General features: G+C 52.2%; 2 protein-coding genes across 9 annotated transcripts; one reads left to right on the forward strand and one right to left on the reverse strand.

Moving 5' to 3' along the window:
* Nucleotides 1–1,041: 1,041 nt before the first annotated feature.
* Nucleotides 1,042–6,727, reverse strand: IRF3 (interferon regulatory factor 3). 5 transcript variants are annotated; one of them, XM_036068205.2, is made up of 8 exons: nucleotides 6,499–6,723; nucleotides 5,484–5,776; nucleotides 4,645–4,816; nucleotides 4,489–4,559; nucleotides 3,634–3,823; nucleotides 3,155–3,535; nucleotides 1,805–1,920; nucleotides 1,042–1,296 (listed from the first exon to the last, which is right to left on the reverse strand). In XM_036068205.2, the coding sequence occupies exons 2-8, from the start codon at nucleotides 5,694–5,696 to the stop codon at nucleotides 1,129–1,131; spliced, it is 1,311 nt and encodes a 436-aa protein (XP_035924098.2). In that variant the 5' UTR covers nucleotides 5,697–5,776; nucleotides 6,499–6,723; the 3' UTR covers nucleotides 1,042–1,128. The 5 variants fall into 5 exon arrangements, with proteins under 5 accessions (XP_035924098.2, XP_035924096.2, XP_035924094.2 ...); XM_036068203.2 differs by having other exon boundaries at nucleotides 1,159–1,920; nucleotides 5,484–5,661; nucleotides 6,499–6,727; XM_036068201.2 differs by having other exon boundaries at nucleotides 1,159–1,920; nucleotides 6,499–6,727.
* A 56-nt stretch (nucleotides 6,728–6,783) lies between these two features.
* BCL2L12 (BCL2 like 12) lies at nucleotides 6,784–13,459 on the forward strand. Of its 4 annotated transcripts, none has more exons than XM_036068228.2 (7): nucleotides 6,784–6,917; nucleotides 7,555–7,668; nucleotides 7,884–8,026; nucleotides 8,897–8,983; nucleotides 9,071–9,261; nucleotides 10,923–11,210; nucleotides 13,240–13,459. In XM_036068228.2, exons 2-7 carry the CDS (start codon nucleotides 7,562–7,564, stop codon nucleotides 13,288–13,290), a joined length of 867 nt encoding a protein of 288 aa, XP_035924121.1. In that variant the 5' UTR covers nucleotides 6,784–6,917; nucleotides 7,555–7,561; the 3' UTR covers nucleotides 13,291–13,459. The 4 variants fall into 4 exon arrangements, with proteins under 4 accessions (XP_035924121.1, XP_035924122.1, XP_035924124.1 ...); XM_036068229.2 differs by having other exon boundaries at nucleotides 9,071–9,162; XM_036068231.2 differs by lacking the exon at nucleotides 10,923–11,210 and having other exon boundaries at nucleotides 9,071–9,162.
* Nucleotides 13,460–18,861: the final 5,402 nt, after the last annotated feature.

Consider the following 18,861-nt stretch of genomic DNA (forward strand, 5'->3'; position numbering starts at 1 on the left):
CTCAGGGTACCTGGGTGCTATCGGTCTGCCCTGGAATTGCCCCAGCAACACGATCTTTGTCCCCCATGGAGTTGGATTCTTTTTTTTTTTTTTTTTTAAGATTTTATTTATTTGATAGAGACACAGCAAGAGAGGGAACACAAGCAGGGGGAGTGGGAGAGGGAGAAGCAGGCTTCCCGCTGAGCGGGGAGCCCGATGCGGGGCTCGATCCCAGGACCCCAGGATCCTGACCTGAGCCGAAGGCAGATGCTTAACGACTGAGCCACCCAGGCGCCCCTGGATTCTCTTTTTACCAGTGCTATGAGGCTGGGGTGATCTTATCCACTCTCCTGGGGTAGAGAGGGAAACTGAGGCACAGAGCAGCAGGGGCCACACAGTGAGTCAGGGCCACACTGGCCTCCATCAGGCCCCATTACCCCGAACCCAGACCTAGTGAGGAGAGGTGGTAACACCGGGGTCGCTGGGGTGGGTGGGCTTTAAGGCTGGGGCACAGAGCTCTTCTACAACTGCCTGTTCCAGCCCCGTGCAGAGGGGGGCCCATGGCCTGGGAAGCAGGACTTGCCTTGAGGTCGCCCAGCAGGAGCTGGGAGGGGACCTAAGCCCCCCTCCCCCACCTGACAGGATGATCCAGGTGAAAGGCTCTTTGCCTACTGGACAGTGGCCTGAACTGTCCATAGACAAGCCAGGGGTTCTAGATTCTGCCCCACGGCCTCCCTTGGAGAGCAGCAACCCTGGAGTCAGACTGGATTCTAACCCATCTTGTGTTTCCTGCTTTGTGACCTTTGCTCTTCTCCTAGTGTCAGTTTCTTGGTCTGTAAAATGGGGGTGACTGTCCCCTCCTCACCAGGTCCCTGGGAAGAGGTAAGGAGGTGACACGTATCAGCTGCCCCCTGCACAGTGTCTGGTCGTCATGCAGTGAGCATCTGGGCTGTGGGTTGCTTGCACAGATGTGTAAGCTGAGGTCCTAAGAAGGAATAATGCCTAGCCTAGGTCAGGGCTAGCCTGGACCTAGCTAACACCCAACACCAGACACACAAGTGGTGACAGTGGCAAGAAACAGTTTATTGGCCAAGGTGAAGGCACGAGGGGGCAGCACCCGTGAGGAGTGAGGGGTCAGACCTCAGTGACCTAGAAATCCATGTCCTCGACCAGGTCCTGGAGGTAGGCCTTGTACTGGTCTGAGGTGAGAGTGAGTGGGTAGCTGTTGGAAATGTGCAGGTCCACAGTGTTCTCCAGTGAGGAAGCGCCCCCTGACCGTGCCATGTCCAGCAGGGCCCTGAGGCATGTGGGAACAACCTGCGGGAGGTGGGGGGAAAAACAGGAGTCAGGGGAAACACTCAACACTATTTACTGGCAGGGGTGGGGTTGAGTGGACTACAACTCCCAACAGCCCCCACTATAACCCAGGATGAACCATTAGGCCCAGGGCCGCTGGGAGTTGTAGTTTTCTCCATAACCACAACCACCAGCAGCCTGGGAAGTTTCCTAGGGCTGAGATGCTGGAGGGGTTCCCAGAAGCTAGGGCTGAGCAGCTTGTGGTCAGAAGGACTCCTAGGAGCTGTAGTTCCTCACAGAGGCTGCTAGGACTTGTAGTCCACTGACTTCCACATGGCTTTGAGAGTTCAAAACAGGTTCTGGGGGTGAGGCCATGAGAGGGACACCCAGAAGCTCCTGGGGATGAGGAACTGGTGGTTGCAGAGACTCTTGGAAGTTGTAGTTCCTCAGAGGGGCTTCTGCAAGTTGTAGTTCCTCCTCCCTTTGTTAAGATCCACCCCTTAGCTCCAGGAGCCCAGGACTGCAGCACCTTGACCATCACGAGCTTCTTGGTCCACGGCTGGTCCTGGGGCCATGGCTCCCCCACGCAGAACCAGAGGGTGTAGCGTGGTGAGTGTCGGCTTCCTTCGATGAAGGCAATCAGATCTGGGGGCCCGAGATCCTAGTCAGTCATGGGAGGAGGACCCCCCACCACCACCACCTGCCCCTCCCTGTCCCCCAAACCTATCAGCCTCACCTTCTCCTCTGACCCGAAGCCTGACATACCTACACCACCATGACCAGATGGCTGCTGACCTAGGAAAAGTCCCGGCACAATCTTAAATGCTTTTCCTCCCATCAGGGTGGGGCTGGAAGATCTGCACCGCTCCCCTGTTTGGGATAGGAAGGAGTACACTCCCCACAAGGATGGTCCCTGATTCTGGAGTACAAGGTGGTTGGAGTACAAGGTGGTTGGCAGTTGCTACTCTTTAACCCCCGAAGGCCACGTTCTCCTGATAGTAGCCTAAAGGACTTCTCTCTCCTGCGTCTGTCTATCCACACTAATAACTGATAATAACGAGGACTATGGCAGTTAATTCCTCGAGCACTTTCTGCACACTGGGCCCTGTGCCTCCTACCAGCTCCAGCAGAGGAGACACTCCTCGGGCAGACTCAGAGCAGTCCCATCTTTTGCCCCAGGTTATAACACTAGCAAAGCAGCAGGGTCTGAATCGGAACTCAGGTCTGGAGGTTTGAAATCTTTCTTTTTTTTTTTTTTTTTAAGAGAGGGAGAGGAAGAGAGAGAGGATTTTTTTTTTTAAAGATTTTATTTATTTATTTGATACAGAGAGGAAGCATAAGTGGGGAGGAGGAGGGTCAGAGGGAGAGGAAGAAGCAGACTCCTTGCTGAGCAGGAAGCCCGATATGGGGCTCGATCCCAGGACCCTGAGATCATGACCTGACCTGAAGCCAGACGCTTAACCGATTGAGCCACCCAGGTGCCCCAAGAGAGAGAATCTTAAGCAGCCTCCACGATCAGTGCAGAGCCCAACCTGGGGCTTGATCTCACGACTGAGATATGACCCAAGCCGAAATCAAGAGTCAAACGCTTGGGGCACCTGGGTGGCTCAGATGGTTAAGCATCTGCCTTCAGCTCAGGGCATGATCTCAGGGTCCTCGGATCGAGCCCCATATCAGGCTCCTGGCTCAGCGAGGAGTTTGCATCTCCCTCTCCCTCTGCCTCTCTCCCCTGCTCATATTCCCTCTCTCTATATCTCTCTCTCTGTCCCATGAATAAAAAAAAAAAGTCAAACACTTAACCTCCTGAGCCCCCCAGGCGCCCCCAGTGACCGTGACCTACTCTTCCCACAGCAGAGCTATAAGGCCTTGCCTCACTCACCTGACATGAAGGGCCTCAGGTCGAACACGTCTCCCTCCTCATCCTTGGGGACCTCGCCGCTGGGTCCATGACCGCTGTCAGGGAGGAGCTCCTCGCCCAAGGCCCAGTACGTGTGGCAGTGCCCCAGCCTCCGGGCCCAGAGCCGCTGTCCTGCCCTGCACACAGCTAGTCCCCCGCCCAGGTAGCTCAGCACACGCCTCACATAGCACGTCACGCCCCTGTCTGTCAGTGACACCCCAGGGTCTGGCAGTATTATTGGCTGTCCGGGCAGCGTCCTGTCCCCTGCTTCTGATGCTACCAGCCGTAGGCCCCTCGGGCAGAAGACAGTCTGCTGGAAGACTTGGCGGCCCCGGTAGAAGGCAGTCACCTCGAACTCCCACTCTGAGCAGTGGCAGAAGGGACATGAAGGGGGAGCAAGATTGAGAGAGCATTAGGGGGCACAGCGCCCCAGCACCTCCCACCCCACAGCTGGCACTCACCTTCCTCAGGCAACAAGAGCTGCCTCAGTGGGTTTTCAGGGGGCTCCGAGTTTGGGCAGGGAGCAGGGATGTCTATGGTGGGGCTCAGCAAGAATGGAGGGGTCTGCTCAGGGACCAAAGCCAGGCTCGAGGGCCCCCCATCTGGGAATGGGGCCAAGACCATGTCACCCAGTAACTCTAGTATATCTTCCTGGAAAGAAGAAAAAAGAATAGGATCTGGACATTTCCATAGCCTTTTCTAGAGACTTCATGTAGACCAAGGCCTTGGGACCCAGGGAGGAGTCAGACCTGAGCTTTGCCCTCAAGGGGCTTCCTGTAAGGGGGGATGGGGGGTCTGGAGACAACCGTGGGCACAGACAGCAAAATATATGCTCTCCTATATGCTGAGTGCTACTGTTGGCCCCAGGGGAGCAGCTAATTCCAGCCCAAGGATCTGGCCTTGTGCAAGCAAGACCTGGGCAGAGAGGGCTGGACACAATTTCAGAGGGGACTTGCCCTGGCACAGACATCAGCAAGATCAAGGGTAGGGTGGTTCAGGGTTCCCAAGAGGCTAAAGGTACTCTAAATAGCAACGGAGGCTATGAAATTCTGGGAAGGTGTCTTAGAGTACTAAACGCCCGGTGAAAGTTCTGAACTTTCTCCTGAGGACGCTGGAAGCCATGGAAGGGCTATGAGCAGGGGGAGGGTCAGGGTCAGCTCTAGATCAGTTGGGGGACAGCCTGCAGGGGAGAGGATGGAGGCTCAGGAAGAAGACTGGGGTGATGGTCCAGGGGGAGAGGGGGATGCCTGAACAAGGCCGTGGGGACACAGAAGATGGGTCAGACTGAGGGCAGGAGGGTTGGGGTGCATTCTTACCTGGGTATCCGAGGTACTGCATCTGCCATTGCCCTCCGGAGAGGTGTCCAACTCAGGTAAGTTCCCAGCTCCTGTCGAGGAAGGTGGTGAGTGGAGTAGGGTGCTGGGGACGCTCAAAATCCCATCCCTCCATGTGAAGCCCCACTTCTGGCACACCTGAGATCACAAACTCATAGACCTTGTGCGGGTCCTGGGGGTCCTTGCTCCGATCCTCCGCTAAACGCAACCCCTCCTTCCGGTTCAGGGCGGATCGGAAATTCCTCTTCCAGGTGGGCAGATCAGGTTTATCCTTTCCAGGAGTGTAGGCACCGCTGGCCTCGGCCCACGCCTGGGGATGCAGTGGGTACCAGGATAGTGAGGAGGATGACTAAGACCGCGCCCCAAGGGTTCGCTCCCCTGGCACGTTCTAACTCGGCACGGATCCATCCCCAAACTCTCGGCTTCTCTGCATCCTAAGGCCCCCTATCTTCACCTTTTGAAAAGCTTTGCTTTCTAAGTCAGCCTTCCAGGTCCTACTGGGTGTCTAACTCCGCCACCAACCTGCCCCAGGACACCTTCCGTAGTAACCCCGCCCCCTCGCACTCTAACTCGGCTTACCACCACTGCCGTATCCTCATTTCGTGAGAAATCACCTCAGCTTCGGGGCCACGTCTCGCCTCTAAGGTTCTGAGACCCGCCCCCAGAATTCTAGGACCAAGAGACCCGCCCCCTGCGAGCCCAGAATGCCCAGTTTGCATTTCTTTCTAGTTCTAACGCCGCTTTTCCGGTTCTTTTTCCGGAACCCCGCCGCTCCAGCCTTGCCTGCTATCCGACACCAGTCGGCTGCTCCTACTAACCCTGCCCAGTCTTGTCCTAACTCCACTCACCTCCACCTGCCGGCGTCCCCGCCTGCCAGCAGCACGCGTGCTAACCTGGCTTTCTCGGCTCCGCCCCCCGCAAGTCCACCCCTCCCGGCTGTTAACTCAGGGTTCCCCGCGTCCGGGAAGCTCACGCACCTGGAAGATGCCGAAGTCCTCCTGCTGGGCATCCTGCCGCAAGCCGTGCTTCCAGGGGATGCGGAAGCGCGTGCGGTTCTCGTCCAGCCAGGCTACCCCCTCCAGCTGCCCCAGGTCCAGCTGCGACACCAGCCAGGGCAAGATCCGTGGCTTTGGGGTTCCCATGGTCCGGCCTGCGCTTAGAGGGCAGTTCGTGGGCGCGGATGGCTTCATAGGCCCACCCGGCCCGAGGGTTCCGCACCCAGACCTTCCTCTCTGGGGGACGCAGTGCAATGTCCCTCACTTATGTTTTCCTGGGGTATAAAACAGGACACCTCCTCTTTTCATCCTCCAGACAGGTTCCCCCAATTCATCGAGGACTTCCTCCCCAATGCATTTGAGACCCCCCTTCTTTCCCCACCTACTTCTGTGCAGACCCTGTAACCTTCCCAATTCCGCCAGTGTAGATCCTTCCCTCTTCCGTTGTAAACCCTTTTCTCCTCTCCCCTCCCCCACATCACCCAATGCAGTTACCTTCACTTCCAAGGTAGAGCCTCCCCTAGTTATTTCAGGGCAGACGTTATTCACTTGTAGATCTCTACCTCCCGCACTTATCCGTGTTGTAGACCCCTTCTACAATTCCCCCACAGAAAAGCCCCTCACCCATTTCCACCGTAGACCGTCCCATCCACCATTCCCCCCCAGCAGCCTGCCTAGTGTAGGGCGCGCGCGCACACACACACACACACACACACACACACACTTTATAGAGTGGACTGCCTCCCATTTTCAGGGTCCACTCTTCTCTCCCTTAGATCCCCCAGTGCAGACTCCTGCCCTCCCCCCACTCCCCGCTACTTTTCCTGGTTTTTTTTTACAGCCGACCTCCAGTACCGGCCATTGCTTCACTTTTTCCCCTCGTTGCTTCACTTTCCCTAGAGTACACAGTGCCCCTCTGGACTCAGGGCAGACCCTTTCTTTCTCGCGCTTCTCGGCCCGGACGCCACCAATTCCCCAGATCCTCCCTGTTACCTACGTAGAGGGTCGGGGCGCGCAGGGTGCTAGGACCCACCCCTGCCTTTTGGGGTCCGATAGCTCTCGAACTTGCAGCTGCACACCCTCCTTCCTGTCAGCTGAGCTTCAGAGCAATGCGGTCTTCTTTTCTACCGATTTCACGAAATAAAAAAACAACTTTATCTGCGGTGGGTTGATAGACTTCACAGCTAAAGAGGCGGCACCGAGAGCCCGGACGCCCTCCCCCCATGCCCTTTTTAGGCCTTCCGGCCAACGGCATGCTGGGAAGTCACATGCAAATTAGATGGGCATCCAGCGCTCCGCCCCTCCCACAATAGGGCCGTCACCAACTCGGACCAGTGCGCAGGCGCGGGAGAGTTGCTCTAAGAAAAGTTTTTGCAAGTTTAGTGAAGGAGGAGGGGGTGGCGGCTCCGGCCCCAGGTAAGCCGGGCTTTTGGGAGGGCTGGGGTGAGAAGGGAAGAGGCCGGGATCTCGGGGCCGGCACCTCAGTCCCGCTTCCCCGACATCCATGCGCCCCGTGTCCCCAAGATTCCAGCCTTGGTCAGATAAGGGAACTACACCTCCCAAGCCGGCTGCGCGGCTAGCTGGTGCGGACCGAGGGGAAGGTTTGCCGTGAAGCCTGCTGGGATTCGTAGTTCCCGGTTCTCTAAGAGCTTGAGCAGCTTGGCATATGCCTTCAGAATCCAGAAGTCGGAGCCCCAAGTCCCCTTCTCTCTCAGACTCAAGAATTCAGATCCCCCCAACCCTCTTCTCCGAAAACTCGAGTCCAACCCCCAGTTCCTTTCTCCCTTAGACCCCGGAATCCGGGTCCCCAGCCTCTTCCTCTCCAAGGATCAAGGAGTCTTCGTCCTCATCCCTCTTCTCCCTCTGAGGACTCAAGAGTCTGGGTTCCCAGACCCTAACTCCCCAAAAGGACTTAGGAGTTCAGACTATCAGCCCTTTCTTCCCTTGGGGACTCACGGTTCCTGGCCCCCTCCTTATTCAGGGACTAGGCATTTGGGCCCCAATCCTCCACCTCAATTCAACCCTGGGGTCCATCCCCCGGCTCCTTTCACAGGTGCCCCATGGCAGGCTCGGAAGAGCTGGACCTCCGGGAGGACACGGTGAGAGTCTTAGCTGCCTTCTTTAGGCGAGGTGAGCCTGCTGGGTCCCCCATTCCAACCCCACCCAGGTAAGAGGAGTTGCCCTCCTCCCTCAGGGGCCTGCATCTGGGGTAGGGCCCTCTCTAACTCTCGTGCCTGGTCTCAGTCTGTCTGCGTTCCCCTCTCTTTATATCTGGCTCTTTTTCTCATCCCTGGGGTTGCAGCGAGAGGCCCTCAGTGGGAGGAAAAAGGGGCTGCTTGCAAAGGGGCCTCTGGGGTCACTCTCTGAGGTCCCCTTCCCCAGGAGTCCTGCCCAGGAGGAGCCAACAGATTTCCTGAGCCGCCTTCGAAGATGTCTTCCCTGCCCCCTGGGGCGAGGAGCAGTTCCCCCTGAATCCCCTCGGCCTTGCTCCCTGCCCCTCCGCCCATGCTATGTTTCAGAGCCTGGTAAGAGATTTCCCTAGATCACCCATGAACTTACAGGGCCAAAGCTTTGATTCTTTTTTTTTTTTTTTTAAGAAGCTTTGATTCTTAAAAGCATAGAAAGGATAAGGAGCTAGCCCAAGATCACTCAGCTAAGAGGGGAGCTGAGTGTGGACTACCCTCACCATTCTCTGCTCCCCCCACCCCCAGTTACATTGCTGTCAGTTCTGTGAGCTGGCTTCACAGGGGGGCTTTTGGTCCCTTTCTGTTTGTTATCTCTCTCCTCCCATGCATGCTTCCCGACCCCTGGGACTTTGTGGCTACCACTACCCCCAGTAGGGAGGCAGGAGATCTGGTTTTCAGTCACAGCTCCCTGGCTGTTTGGTTACATGACTCTGGAAACTCCTTTTCTTTCTTGCTCCTATATTTCTCCAGAAGCAAAGTAGGGATGTGTGCATGTGTGTGTGTGTGGGGGGTGTCCTTGGACTTGATCAAGAGTAACCAAAAGGTTTCCTCTCATATGTGAGCCTTGATAGACTAGTAATGGCTACCGGGAGTGCCAGCTTGAAAAGGATTTCACAGCTGGGGAGAAGAGTTCTGTGATCAGTTGATGATGCCTGAAACCAGCAAGGGATAGAGTGGTAATAGTTGGAGTGCCCTGTGTTTGCCTTTCTTGGATAGGATCATCTTCAAGGTCTATTTCAGCTCTAACATTCTAACTCTAGTTTGAGGGACACAATAAAATGGAAAGTATTAAGGCCTTTTACCAAGTGTGCTCACTGGGCCCCATTATGAAATGGAAATCATTGCTACCCGGCAAGGTGGTTGTGACAAGGGGACAATCCATAACTTCCCAATGTCCCAGAGACCCATCATTGGCTTTTTTCACCCAAGGCCCAGCTACTCCAGATTTCTATGCCCTGGTGGCCCAGCGGCTGGAACAGCTGGTCCAAGAGCAACTGAGATCCCCACCTAGCCCAGGTGAGATACCGAGGGGCCCTGGAGAAGGATGAGGGCAGAAGGGTGGGCAGGGTTCTGCCCCCAGCTGAATTCTCTTCTGCCCCCCAGAGTTACAGGGAGCCCCACCCACAGAGAAGGAAGCCCTACTGCGGAAGCTGGTGGCCTTGCTGGAGGAAGAGGCAGAAGTCATCAATCAGAAGGTGACAGGCAGTCTGTTCCATCCCTTAGCTAGGATAGGGATTGCGGATTGCTGGGCACTGGGATCAGAACCTGGATCTGCATTCTCATTAGATGGTCAGGTGAGGAGAGGGTGGGACTCGGCTTCTATGAAGGGTTTGTAACGGGGTCCAAGCTCATTCTGCTCCCAGCATCACAGGCCAATGAGCCGAGAGGCAAGATGTTGGGGTAAGGAAAGCAACTTTATTTGGAAAGCCAGCACACCGAAGAGATGGCAGACGATCGTCTCAAAGAACCATCTCCCCCAGCATGAGATTTGAGCTTCTTTTATGTTAGGAATGGGAGAAGGGGGAGGGGATTGGAGTAAAAAAGTGACTGACATCTGTAGACAACAGAGGAAGGTTGTGTAACTTCTTTTGTCCTTGGTCAGTTTTGTTTGTTTGTTTGTTTTTAAGAGGTTTTGGGGCACCTGGGTGGCTCAGTCGTTAAGCGTCTGCCTTCGGCTCAGGTCATGATCCCGGGGTCCTGGGACCAAGCCCCCGCTTAGGGCTCCCTGCTCAGGGAGTCTGCTTCTCCCTCTCCCTCCGTCTGCTGCTCCCCCTGCTTGTGCTCGCTCTCTCTCTTTCTGTCAAATAAATAAATAAAACCTTTTAAAAAATAAAATAGAGAAGTTTTATTTATTTATTAGAGATTTTATTTATTTGAGGGAGAGAAACAGAGAGCACGAGCAGGGGGGAAGGGAGAGGGAGAAGCAGACTCCAGGCTCAGCGGGGAGCCTGGTACGGGGCTTGATCCCAGGACCCTGAGATCATGACCTGAGCGGAAGGCAGACCCTTAACCGACTGAGCCACCCCGGCGCCCTATCCCTGGTCACTTGATCTTTGTGTACAGGTCATGTGTCGTTCCTATAAATCTTACATAGAGCATAGTCATTTCTGTAAGTACTTCCTTATCTCCTCTGGTGAGGTAGATTTCCGGTAAAAAAGCTGTTTTTGAGAATCTTAGCTGTAACATTCCTACGTACAGGGCTAAGCGGAAGTTTCTAAACTATAGGTCCCAGCAGGAAGGGAAATAGAAGCAGTATGGAGTCAGACGTGCTAAACTTCTCCGCTACAGGTTGAACGACAGAGTTATGGTCAGGGTAGTAGTACCTTAAACCCTGGCTTGCAGTCACCGTAAGAGGGGCGTGGCCTAAAGACAAGGGGTGTGGCCACCCAAAACATGATCTGGGAAACTGACTGGGACCAGTTGAGGAATCAGGGACTGTAAGGTGGTGGGCGGGGGTTTGGTTTGGAGAGGGCTGTCTAAAATCTGAAGCCCTGGTTAACTATATAGGGGTATGCCTTAGAATGTTGGGGGAAATGAACTGCCGGTGAAGGTCTGGCCTATGACTCGGTCCTGGAACTGGATTGGCTCAGAAGCTTGGGCAAAGTGTATGATCCTATAATATCAATTGTACGGTGGAAGGCAAGGTTGTTGTAGGCACTGGCCTGGTCTCGGAGGCGCTCAGGGAACCTGTAGGGGGCGTGGCTATAAGATCTGTATTCTAGAACTCCGCTAATTAGGGCTTGGCCCTCATTGGCTGTCGGCCACCTTTCTAGGAGTAGTTTGGCGGAGACCACAGATTCTGGTTTATGATTGGCTGGTGTGATGGGTGGGGCGTGGCTTTGAGCCTCAGTGTCAGGACTGCTTCCACCAGGAAGCCACGCCTCCTAGCCTCCTATTGGCTGGCTACGGAGGCGTGGGGGAGGCCGACCCAGCCTCTTCTCTTCCCACCTCACAGCTGGCCTCGGACCCCGCCCTGCGCAGAAAGCTGGCCCGCCTCTCCGCGGGCTCCTTCGCCCGGCTAGTGGAGCTGTTCTCCAGCCGGGAGGACAGCCCTCTTGCCAGCCGCCCACGCCCCACCTTGCCCTGCCCTGGGCCCCCGCCGCCTTCCCCGGAGCCCCTGGCCCGTCTGGCCCTGGCCATGGAGCTGAGCCGCCGCGTGGCCCGGCTGGGGGGCACCCTGGCCGGACTCAGTGTGGAGCACGTGCACAGCTTCGGGCCCTGGATCCAGGCACACGGGGGCTGGGTGAGCTGCCAGAAAGCTTCTCTGGGCCTCCCTTTACCCAATTGTAACTTGTGTCTGTGTGGTGGTGGGGGGGGGGGGTGGCTTCTTCGGCTTCTTTTCAGGCATGACAAATATTCTCCCAGCCCAATCATTCATCTGTTTTGTGTTTATTGAGCACCTACTGTCCACCAGTAGGTAATCAGTGCAGACGCTATGCTCGGCTTAAACCATTCTGATATACACTGACAGTTATGAGTGGGAAACAAGGGAGACCCCTTCCTGGGCCTCGGTTTCCTTATCTGTCAGGTGGGGAGAGTAGAAGTACCAATCTCAAAGGGTTATTGTAAAGATTAAAATGGGATCATCTCTGTAAGTCCTTGGCACCCTGTGGGCATTGGCGTGATTATCTGGTGCCTTCTGCTTCTCTTACACTGCCTGCCAGAACGCGCTTGCCCAGGTATCCCCCTGCCTCGCTTCCTCTGCTCCATTCAGGTGTCACCCCCAGTGAGGCCTCCCCTGGTCCCCATTTAAAACTGCAGCCACCTCCATACCCTCCTGCCCACTCCCTTTCCCTCTTCATTGCTTTACTTCCTTCCGTAGCACTGCACCTGCTAACACACAGCTTCTACCAGATGGTAGGATTGACTCGTTCTACTTATTATTTCTTTTTATTTTTTGTTTTCTCTTGCCCCTGACCTATCAGCTTCACAAGACCAGGGAGTCTTACCCAGCTCGCTCGCTGCTTTAAATCCAGTGCCAGGCTCAGAGCTGGATTGGGCTCCCGTGTACTGGCAGTGTGACCTTGGCAACGTCCCCAGCTACCTGAGCACCAGTTTCCCCCCGCCCAACGGGCACCTTTCACTTACCTGCCTCGTCTCTGTGGGGATTCAGGGACAGAAAGATCTATGCCATGCTCTCTCAGGATGTAACCGTTGCTTCACAACCTGCCAGGAGCTGGCCAGGTGTTTGAGGAGCAGAGAGGAGGCCAGTAGGGCCGAAGCAGGGTGAGCGAAGAGGAGAGGGCCAGAGACACGAGCAGGAGGGGCGGGGCCTTGTGAAGGTAAGAACTTGGACTCTGACCCTGAGTGAGCCCAAGTCCCTAGAGCTCTCTGAGCAGAGGCCGACGTGAACTGATTTAGGTGTTAGCTCGCGCCCTCTAGCGGCCTCGTGGGGCAATACTGTAGAGGGCGAGGCGGAAGTAGGGAGTTGGGAGGTGTCTGCTCTTTCAGGGAGATGAGGGTGGATGGGACCACGGTGGGGGTATTGGAGGAGTCTCCCAGTTAATTTAGAGGTAGAGCTGACAGATTTTGCTTATGGAGTGGATTACGAGTGCTATTAATGAGTGCTAATGAGGGGAAGACGGAAGTCAAGGATGCTGGCCTGAGCAGCCGTAGGGATGCATGTGGTGCTCCCTGAGACAGGGAGGAGCAGGGGGGATGAGGAGCATGTTTGAAGAAGAGTCAGAGATGAGTGGAAGTGGTCCAGTTAGGGGAGAGATGCCCTTCAGACCTCAAAGGGAGATGAGGAGGGGACAGTGGATATGCGTGTCTGGAGCTCAGTGCAGAAGCTTGTTTATTTGTGGGTTTTGTTTTGTTTTGTTTTTTTGGCCACGTGCACAGCCAAGGACTTTTAGTGGAATGATTCCATCCATTTAAACCCCACAGCAACCTTATGGGATTGGATGTTATCCCGATTTTATGGAGATTGAGGGAAAGTCCCTCGTCAGAGGATTGGACTCAGGACTTTGATGCAAAGCCAGGGCTCTTGATCGTTAAAACTCCAGGACCCTGGTCCCTGTCTCTGAGTCTCTGGTCCCTGTCTCTCTATCTCCCCACCACTGGTGCTCTGCCCTCCACCCTGGGGCTTTGGCTCTCCTCCCTTTTTCCAGAACTCTGTCCCCATCCACCCATGGGGCTCTGATTCTTTGGATCCCTATCCCCCTACCCGTAGCCCTGTCTCTGCTGTCACTGGGCTGGTGGAGATGCCAGTGTGAATGGAAGACAGGCTCTTTCTGTGAATGCTCACGAGCTCTTCCACTTTTCCCCTCCAGGAGGGCATCCTGGCCATTTCACCCGTGGACTTGAACTTACCCCTGGACTGAGATCTTCTTCAGAAGCTGCTACAAGATTAGACCCCCTGTCTCTATGCTCTTTGTGTGCTTTTCCAAGCCTTCCTATTCCACTCAGGGTTGTGGGGTGGTGGCTGCCCTCCCTGTTTTTGCCAAAAAGAAATTGTTTAAAATTTTTTCATATTAAAAACTTTTTCAGGTATTGAATTGTTTGTCCTTTCTCTCAAAAACTAAAGTTCTAAGGGGGCGCCTGGGTGGCTCAGTTGTTAAGCATCTGCCTTCGGCTCAGGTCATGATTCCAGGTCCTGGGATCGAGCCCCGCATCGGGCTCCCTGCTCCGCGGGAAGCCTGCTTCTCCCTCTCCCACTCCCCCTGCTTGTGTTCCCTCTCTCGCTGTCTCTCTGTCAAATAAATAAATAAAATCTTAAAAAAAAAACAAAAAACTAAAGTTCTAAGTAGGAGATTTGGCTAAGAGATCTCTCTCTTTCTCTCCGGTTTATGAATTGAGGAAAGAACCAATTCATTGATTCTAGAAATACTTATTCGGAGCACCTTCAAGTGCCTGTCATTTGAACATACAGCATACTTGAGGATATCTGTGGATACGATTCCAGCTAATCCCATTTTTTTTCCTGTTGCATGATTTATTTATTCCAGCTTATCCTGTGTTGATGATCATGAAGTCTTTCTAGCTAGTTCCAGAAGAAAGCTATGATCTTCCTGCATGGGGCATCCAGAATACCACGCTCTTCTTGTTTTTCTCCTCCCACTGCTCCTTCTGAACCTTTTTGGCTGGTTACTCCTCATCTATATTTAGACCAGAGGGTAGTCACTTTTTAGGGCTATCGACCCCTTCACAAAATTATGTCTGTAAACACATAAAATCAGATGCACAGGATTACAAAGGAAGCTACTTAACAGTTGATCTTCATTATTCATGGATTCCATATTTGTGAATTTGCCTACTCACTAAAATTTATTTGTAGCCCCCAAGTTAACACTCACTGAGCTTTTGTGGTTGTTGGTAGGCATGCAAATGCTCAGAGCAGCAAGATTTGACTCACCCAACATATACCTTTTCGGCTAAGATTGAGCAAGAGGACACTCTGCCTTCTTGCTTCTGCTCTCATACTGCAAATAAGCATCCTTTCCTCGAACTATTTAGTGCCACATTTCTTGGCATATTTGTACTTTTATTTTAGAGAGCACGTGAGTTGGGGGAGGGGCAGAGGGCGAAGGAAAGAATCCTCAAGCAGACTTCCTGCTGAGTGCAGACCCCAATGCAGGGCTTGATCCCAAGGCCCTGAGATCGTGACCCAAGCCAAGACCAGGAGTCAGACGCTGAACCGACTGAGCCACCCAGGTGCCCCTGATTTCATTGTTTAAAATGACCCCAAGAGTGTTCCTAAGTGCAAGAAGGCTGGGATGTGCCTTTGTTAGGATAAGCTTTGTTCAGGCATGAGTTCTAGTGCTGTTGGCTGTGAGTTCAGTGTGAACAAATCACTATATATTCAATAAGGTGTATTTAAACAGAAACCACATAAAATAAGGTTACGTATTGATGGGTTGACAAAAGTTGCAACGAGGCTGGCAGGAAGCCGACCCTGTATTTCCTCCAGGAACAAAAGCTCTGTGTTCACTAAGTTGGTGTCCACAGTGACTTTATAGAACAAAACTACCACAAATAATAAGAATCGGCTATATTTTGAAGTAAAGATTTCATGGGGCGCCTGGGTGGCTCAGTTGGTTAAGCGACTGCCTTCGGCTCAGGTCATGATCCCAGGGTCCTGGGATCGAGCCCTGCATCGGGCTCTCTGCTCGGAAGGAAGCCTGCTTCTCCCTCTCCCACTCGCCCTGCTTGTGTTCCCTCTCTCGCTGTCTCTCTCTCTCTCTCTGTCAATTAAATAAATAAATAAAATCTTAAAAAAGAAAAAGAAAGATTTCAATATTAACATAAAAGTTACTGGTATAATAATACGTGTCCTTCTTCATTAACACACTAATTAAAAAGACCTACGGTGGGTCTCATAACCATGTTTCCTAAGTAGAGCAGGAATGACATTTTGAGGTGTATTAGTTATTGCTGTGTAACAAATCACACAAATTTGGCAGCTTGCATACACATTTATTTTTATTTTTATTTATTTATTTATTTGAGAGAGAGAGAGAGGCAGAAATAGCGACAGAGAGCATGAGCGGGGAGGAGAGGGAGAAGCAGACTCCCCGCTGAGCAGGGAACCCCCCCCACGTGGGGCTCCATCCCAGAACCCCAGGATCGTGACCTGAGCCAAAGGCAGATGCTTAACCGACTGAGCCACCCAGGCGCCCCACAATACACATTTATTAATCACAGTCTCTGTGGGTCAGGGATGTGGGTGCAGCTCAGCTGAGTGCTCTGCTTAGGGTCTCACCAGGGTGTGATCAGAGTCCCAGCTTCTGTCTCATTGGAGGCTTGGGGGTCCTTTGCCCAGTGCATATGCTGTTGGCCGAATTCATTTCCTCGCCACTGTAGGACTCATGGTGGGGACGAGCAGGAGAATCAGTGTGGCCTCAGGGAAGGGCTAAGGCCCCTTTTAAAGAGCTTACATCTGGGGCTCCTGGTAGAGCATGTGACTCTTGATCTCGGGGTTGGTTGTGAGTTCAAGCTCCAAGTTGGGTGTGGAGTTTACTTTAAAAAATTAAAACATAATAAATAAATAAATAAATAAAAAATAGATAAATAGATAAATAAATAAATAAATAATAAAGGGCTTCCATCTGATTAAGTCAGGCCTCCCCAGGATAATCTCCCTTTTAATTAAGGCTAACGGATTTAGGGCCTTAATTACATATGCAAAATCTCTTCACCCTTGCCATATAAGGTAGCCTAGTCAGAGTGATACCCATCTTTCTTGTCATATAGGTCAGCCTGCTCCTTTGTATATCACGCTAGGGGCAGAGATCCCGGAGGCTATCTTAGAATTCTGCACATTGGGATGCCCGGGTGGCTCAGTCGTTAAGCATCTGCCTTTGGCTCAGGTCATGATCCCAGGGTCCTGGGATTGAGTTGTGCATTGGGCTTCCTGCTCAGCAGGGAGACTGCTTCTCCCTCTGCCTGCCGCTCCCCCTGCTTGTGCTGTCTCTCTCTCTGACAAATAAGTAAATAAAATCTAAAAAAAAAAAGAATTCTGCCCATCACATGAGTATTGGCAACAATTCGTGTGACATGCAAGCATCTGTGATTTATGTTGGGGACCAGGCCACAGGAACTAATGCTACTTTGATACTTTGATGTGTTGCCCATATTCTTAATTGAAGGAAGGACAAATTTCCAGTTTAGGGAGAGATGTCAATCTCTCCCATCCTAGTTCACAACGCCTGAAATTTTTTTTTTAAGATTTTATTTATTTATTTGTCAGAGAGAGAGAGAACAAAGCAGGGGGAGCAGCAGGCAGAGGGAGAAGCAGACTCCTCACTGAGCAGGGAGCCCGATGCGGGGCTCAATCCCAGGACCCTCGGATCATGACCTGAGCCGAAGCTTAACTGACAGCCACCAGGCGTCTCCACAACGCCTGAATTTTCAATGTGACCCAAGTCAAGAACCTGCTAGAAGTCCGTGTGCCTTCTGTAATCATACCAACTCCCCAGTGATCTTGTCCACTCCGTGGTCTGTGACCTAATGCAGCACTGGCCAATACAGGGTATGAGCCATATATATCAGTTAGAATGTTACATGCTAGCGCTGTTAAAGCAAAGTAAAAAGTAACTGGTAGGGGTGCCTGGGTGTCCTGGCTGCTTAAGTGTCTGACTGTTGGTTTTGGCTCTGGTCATGATCTTGGGGTCCAGGGATCGAGGCCCGTGTGGGCTCTGTGCTCAGCAGGGAGTCTGCTTGAGATTCTCTCCGTCTGCCCCTCCTGCTCCTGCTCTCTCTCTCTCTCAAATAAATAAATAAATCTTAAATAAATAAATAAAAAGCAACCGGTGAATTAATTTTAACAACTTTTATCCACCCCATGTATCCAAAATAAAATCAATTCAACATGGAATCACTATAAAAATATTCATGAGATACTGCAGATTCTTTTTTATTTTTTTATTTGTTTATTTTTAAAGATTTTATTTATTTATTTGAGAGAGAGACAGTGAGAGAGAGCAGGAGCAGGGAGGAAGGGAGAAGCAGGTTCTCCGCTGAGCAGGGAGCCGGATCCCAGGACCCTGGGATCATGACCTGAGCTGAAGGCGGGTGCTTAACCTACTGAGCCACCCAGGTGCCCCTGTAGATTCTTTTTCAACTATGAAGTCTTCACCACTCGGAGCACATCTCATTCAGACTTGCCACAGTCCAGTGTTCATTACCCCACGTCGGGAGTGGCTGCCATCTTGGAAAATGCATAATTTGACACTGACAAATCTCCCATCTCTGACTTCAGCTCAGACCTCTTCCCTGGACTCTGTATGTGTGTATCCCCCTGCCCAGTGCCACCTCCTTTTCAATCACATTAAGTTATTTCCTAGTGTTAAAAAGATATTTTGTTGGGCACCTAGGTGGCTCAGTCAGTTAAGCATCTGCCTTTGGCTCCCCCTCCCTCAGGGTCCCTGCTCAGCGGGGAGCCTGCTTCTTCCTCTGCCTGCCACTCCCCCTGCTTGTGTGCGCTCTCTCTGTCAAATAAATAAATAAAATCTTAAAAAAAAAAGATAGTTTGTTATAATTTTTTGTTCTTAGTAGCAGCACAGAGCAAAAGTAATTGATTGGGTCCAATACATGGAAGTGAGGGGAAAAAGGGTTAAAAAATCTTGCTGAAGGGCGCCTGGGTGGCTCAGTTGGTTAAGCGACTGCCTTCGGCTCAGGTCATGATCCTGGAGTCCCTGGATCGAGTCCCACATCGGGCTCCCTGCTCGGCGGGGAGCCTGCTTCTCCCTCTGACCCTCCCCCCTCTCATGTGCTCTCTCTCTCTCTCATTCTCTCTGTCTCAAATAAATAAATAAATAAAAATCTTTAAAAAAAAAAATCTTGCTGAAATATTTGGAAAAGAGCTTTAGGACCCACATAGCCTATAGTGTAGAGGTGAAGATGTGGACTGATATTTGATCAATTGGACTTCATCAAAACTTAAAATCTTGGGGCACCTAGCTGGCTTAGTCGGAAAAGCATAGGACTCTTGATCTCAGGGTCCTGAGTTCGAGCCCCACGTTGGGGCAGAGATTATTAAAAAATAATAATAATAATAATAATAAACTTAAAAAAAAAAACCTTAACACCTCTGCTCTTCAAAAGACAACATTAGAAAACTAAAACTGAAAAGACGGGTCACAGATTGGGAGAAAATATTCAAAGTAGATATGCCCGACAGAGACCTGCATCTCTGTCTCTATTAAAAAATGTTCACAGGGGCGCCTGGATGGCTCAGTCGTTAAGCGTCTGCCTTCGGCTCAGGTCATGATCCCAGGGTCCTGGAATCAAGCCCCGCATCGGGCTCCCTGGTTGGCAGGAAGCCTGCTTCTCCCTCTCCCACTCCCCCTGCTTGTGTTCCTGCTCTCACTATCTCTCTGTCAAATAAATAAATCAATTAATTTAAAAAAATGTTTACAATTCATGAGTAAGAAAACAACACCATTTGTAAAACT

This window comes from Halichoerus grypus, chromosome 15, assembly GCF_964656455.1.
Source record: "Halichoerus grypus chromosome 15, mHalGry1.hap1.1, whole genome shotgun sequence".
Lineage (NCBI taxonomy): Eukaryota > Metazoa > Chordata > Mammalia > Carnivora > Phocidae > Halichoerus > Halichoerus grypus.

Bases quoted from the DNA above. Each gene is read 5' to 3' on its own strand.
- IRF3 (XM_036068201.2), bottom strand. From the start codon at position 5,696: ATGAAGCCATCCGCGCCCACGAACTGCCCTCTAAGCGCAGGCCGGACC. The intron at 4,817-5,483 runs GTGCGTGAGCTT...CTGCATCCCCAG, and splicing joins AGGACTTCGGCATCTTCCAG to GCGTGGGCCGAGGCCAGCGG. The intron at 3,824-4,488 runs GTAAGAATGCAC...TCTTCTTTCCAG, and splicing joins GCAGTACCTCGGATACCCAG to GAAGATATACTAGAGTTACT.
- BCL2L12 (XM_036068228.2), top strand. From the start codon at position 7,562: ATGGCAGGCTCGGAAGAGCTGGACCTCCGGGAGGACACGGTGAGAGTC. The intron at 8,027-8,896 runs GTAAGAGATTTC...TTTTCACCCAAG, and splicing joins ATGCTATGTTTCAGAGCCTG to GCCCAGCTACTCCAGATTTC. The intron at 9,262-10,922 runs GTGAGGAGAGGG...CCCACCTCACAG, and splicing joins CATTCTCATTAGATGGTCAG to CTGGCCTCGGACCCCGCCCT.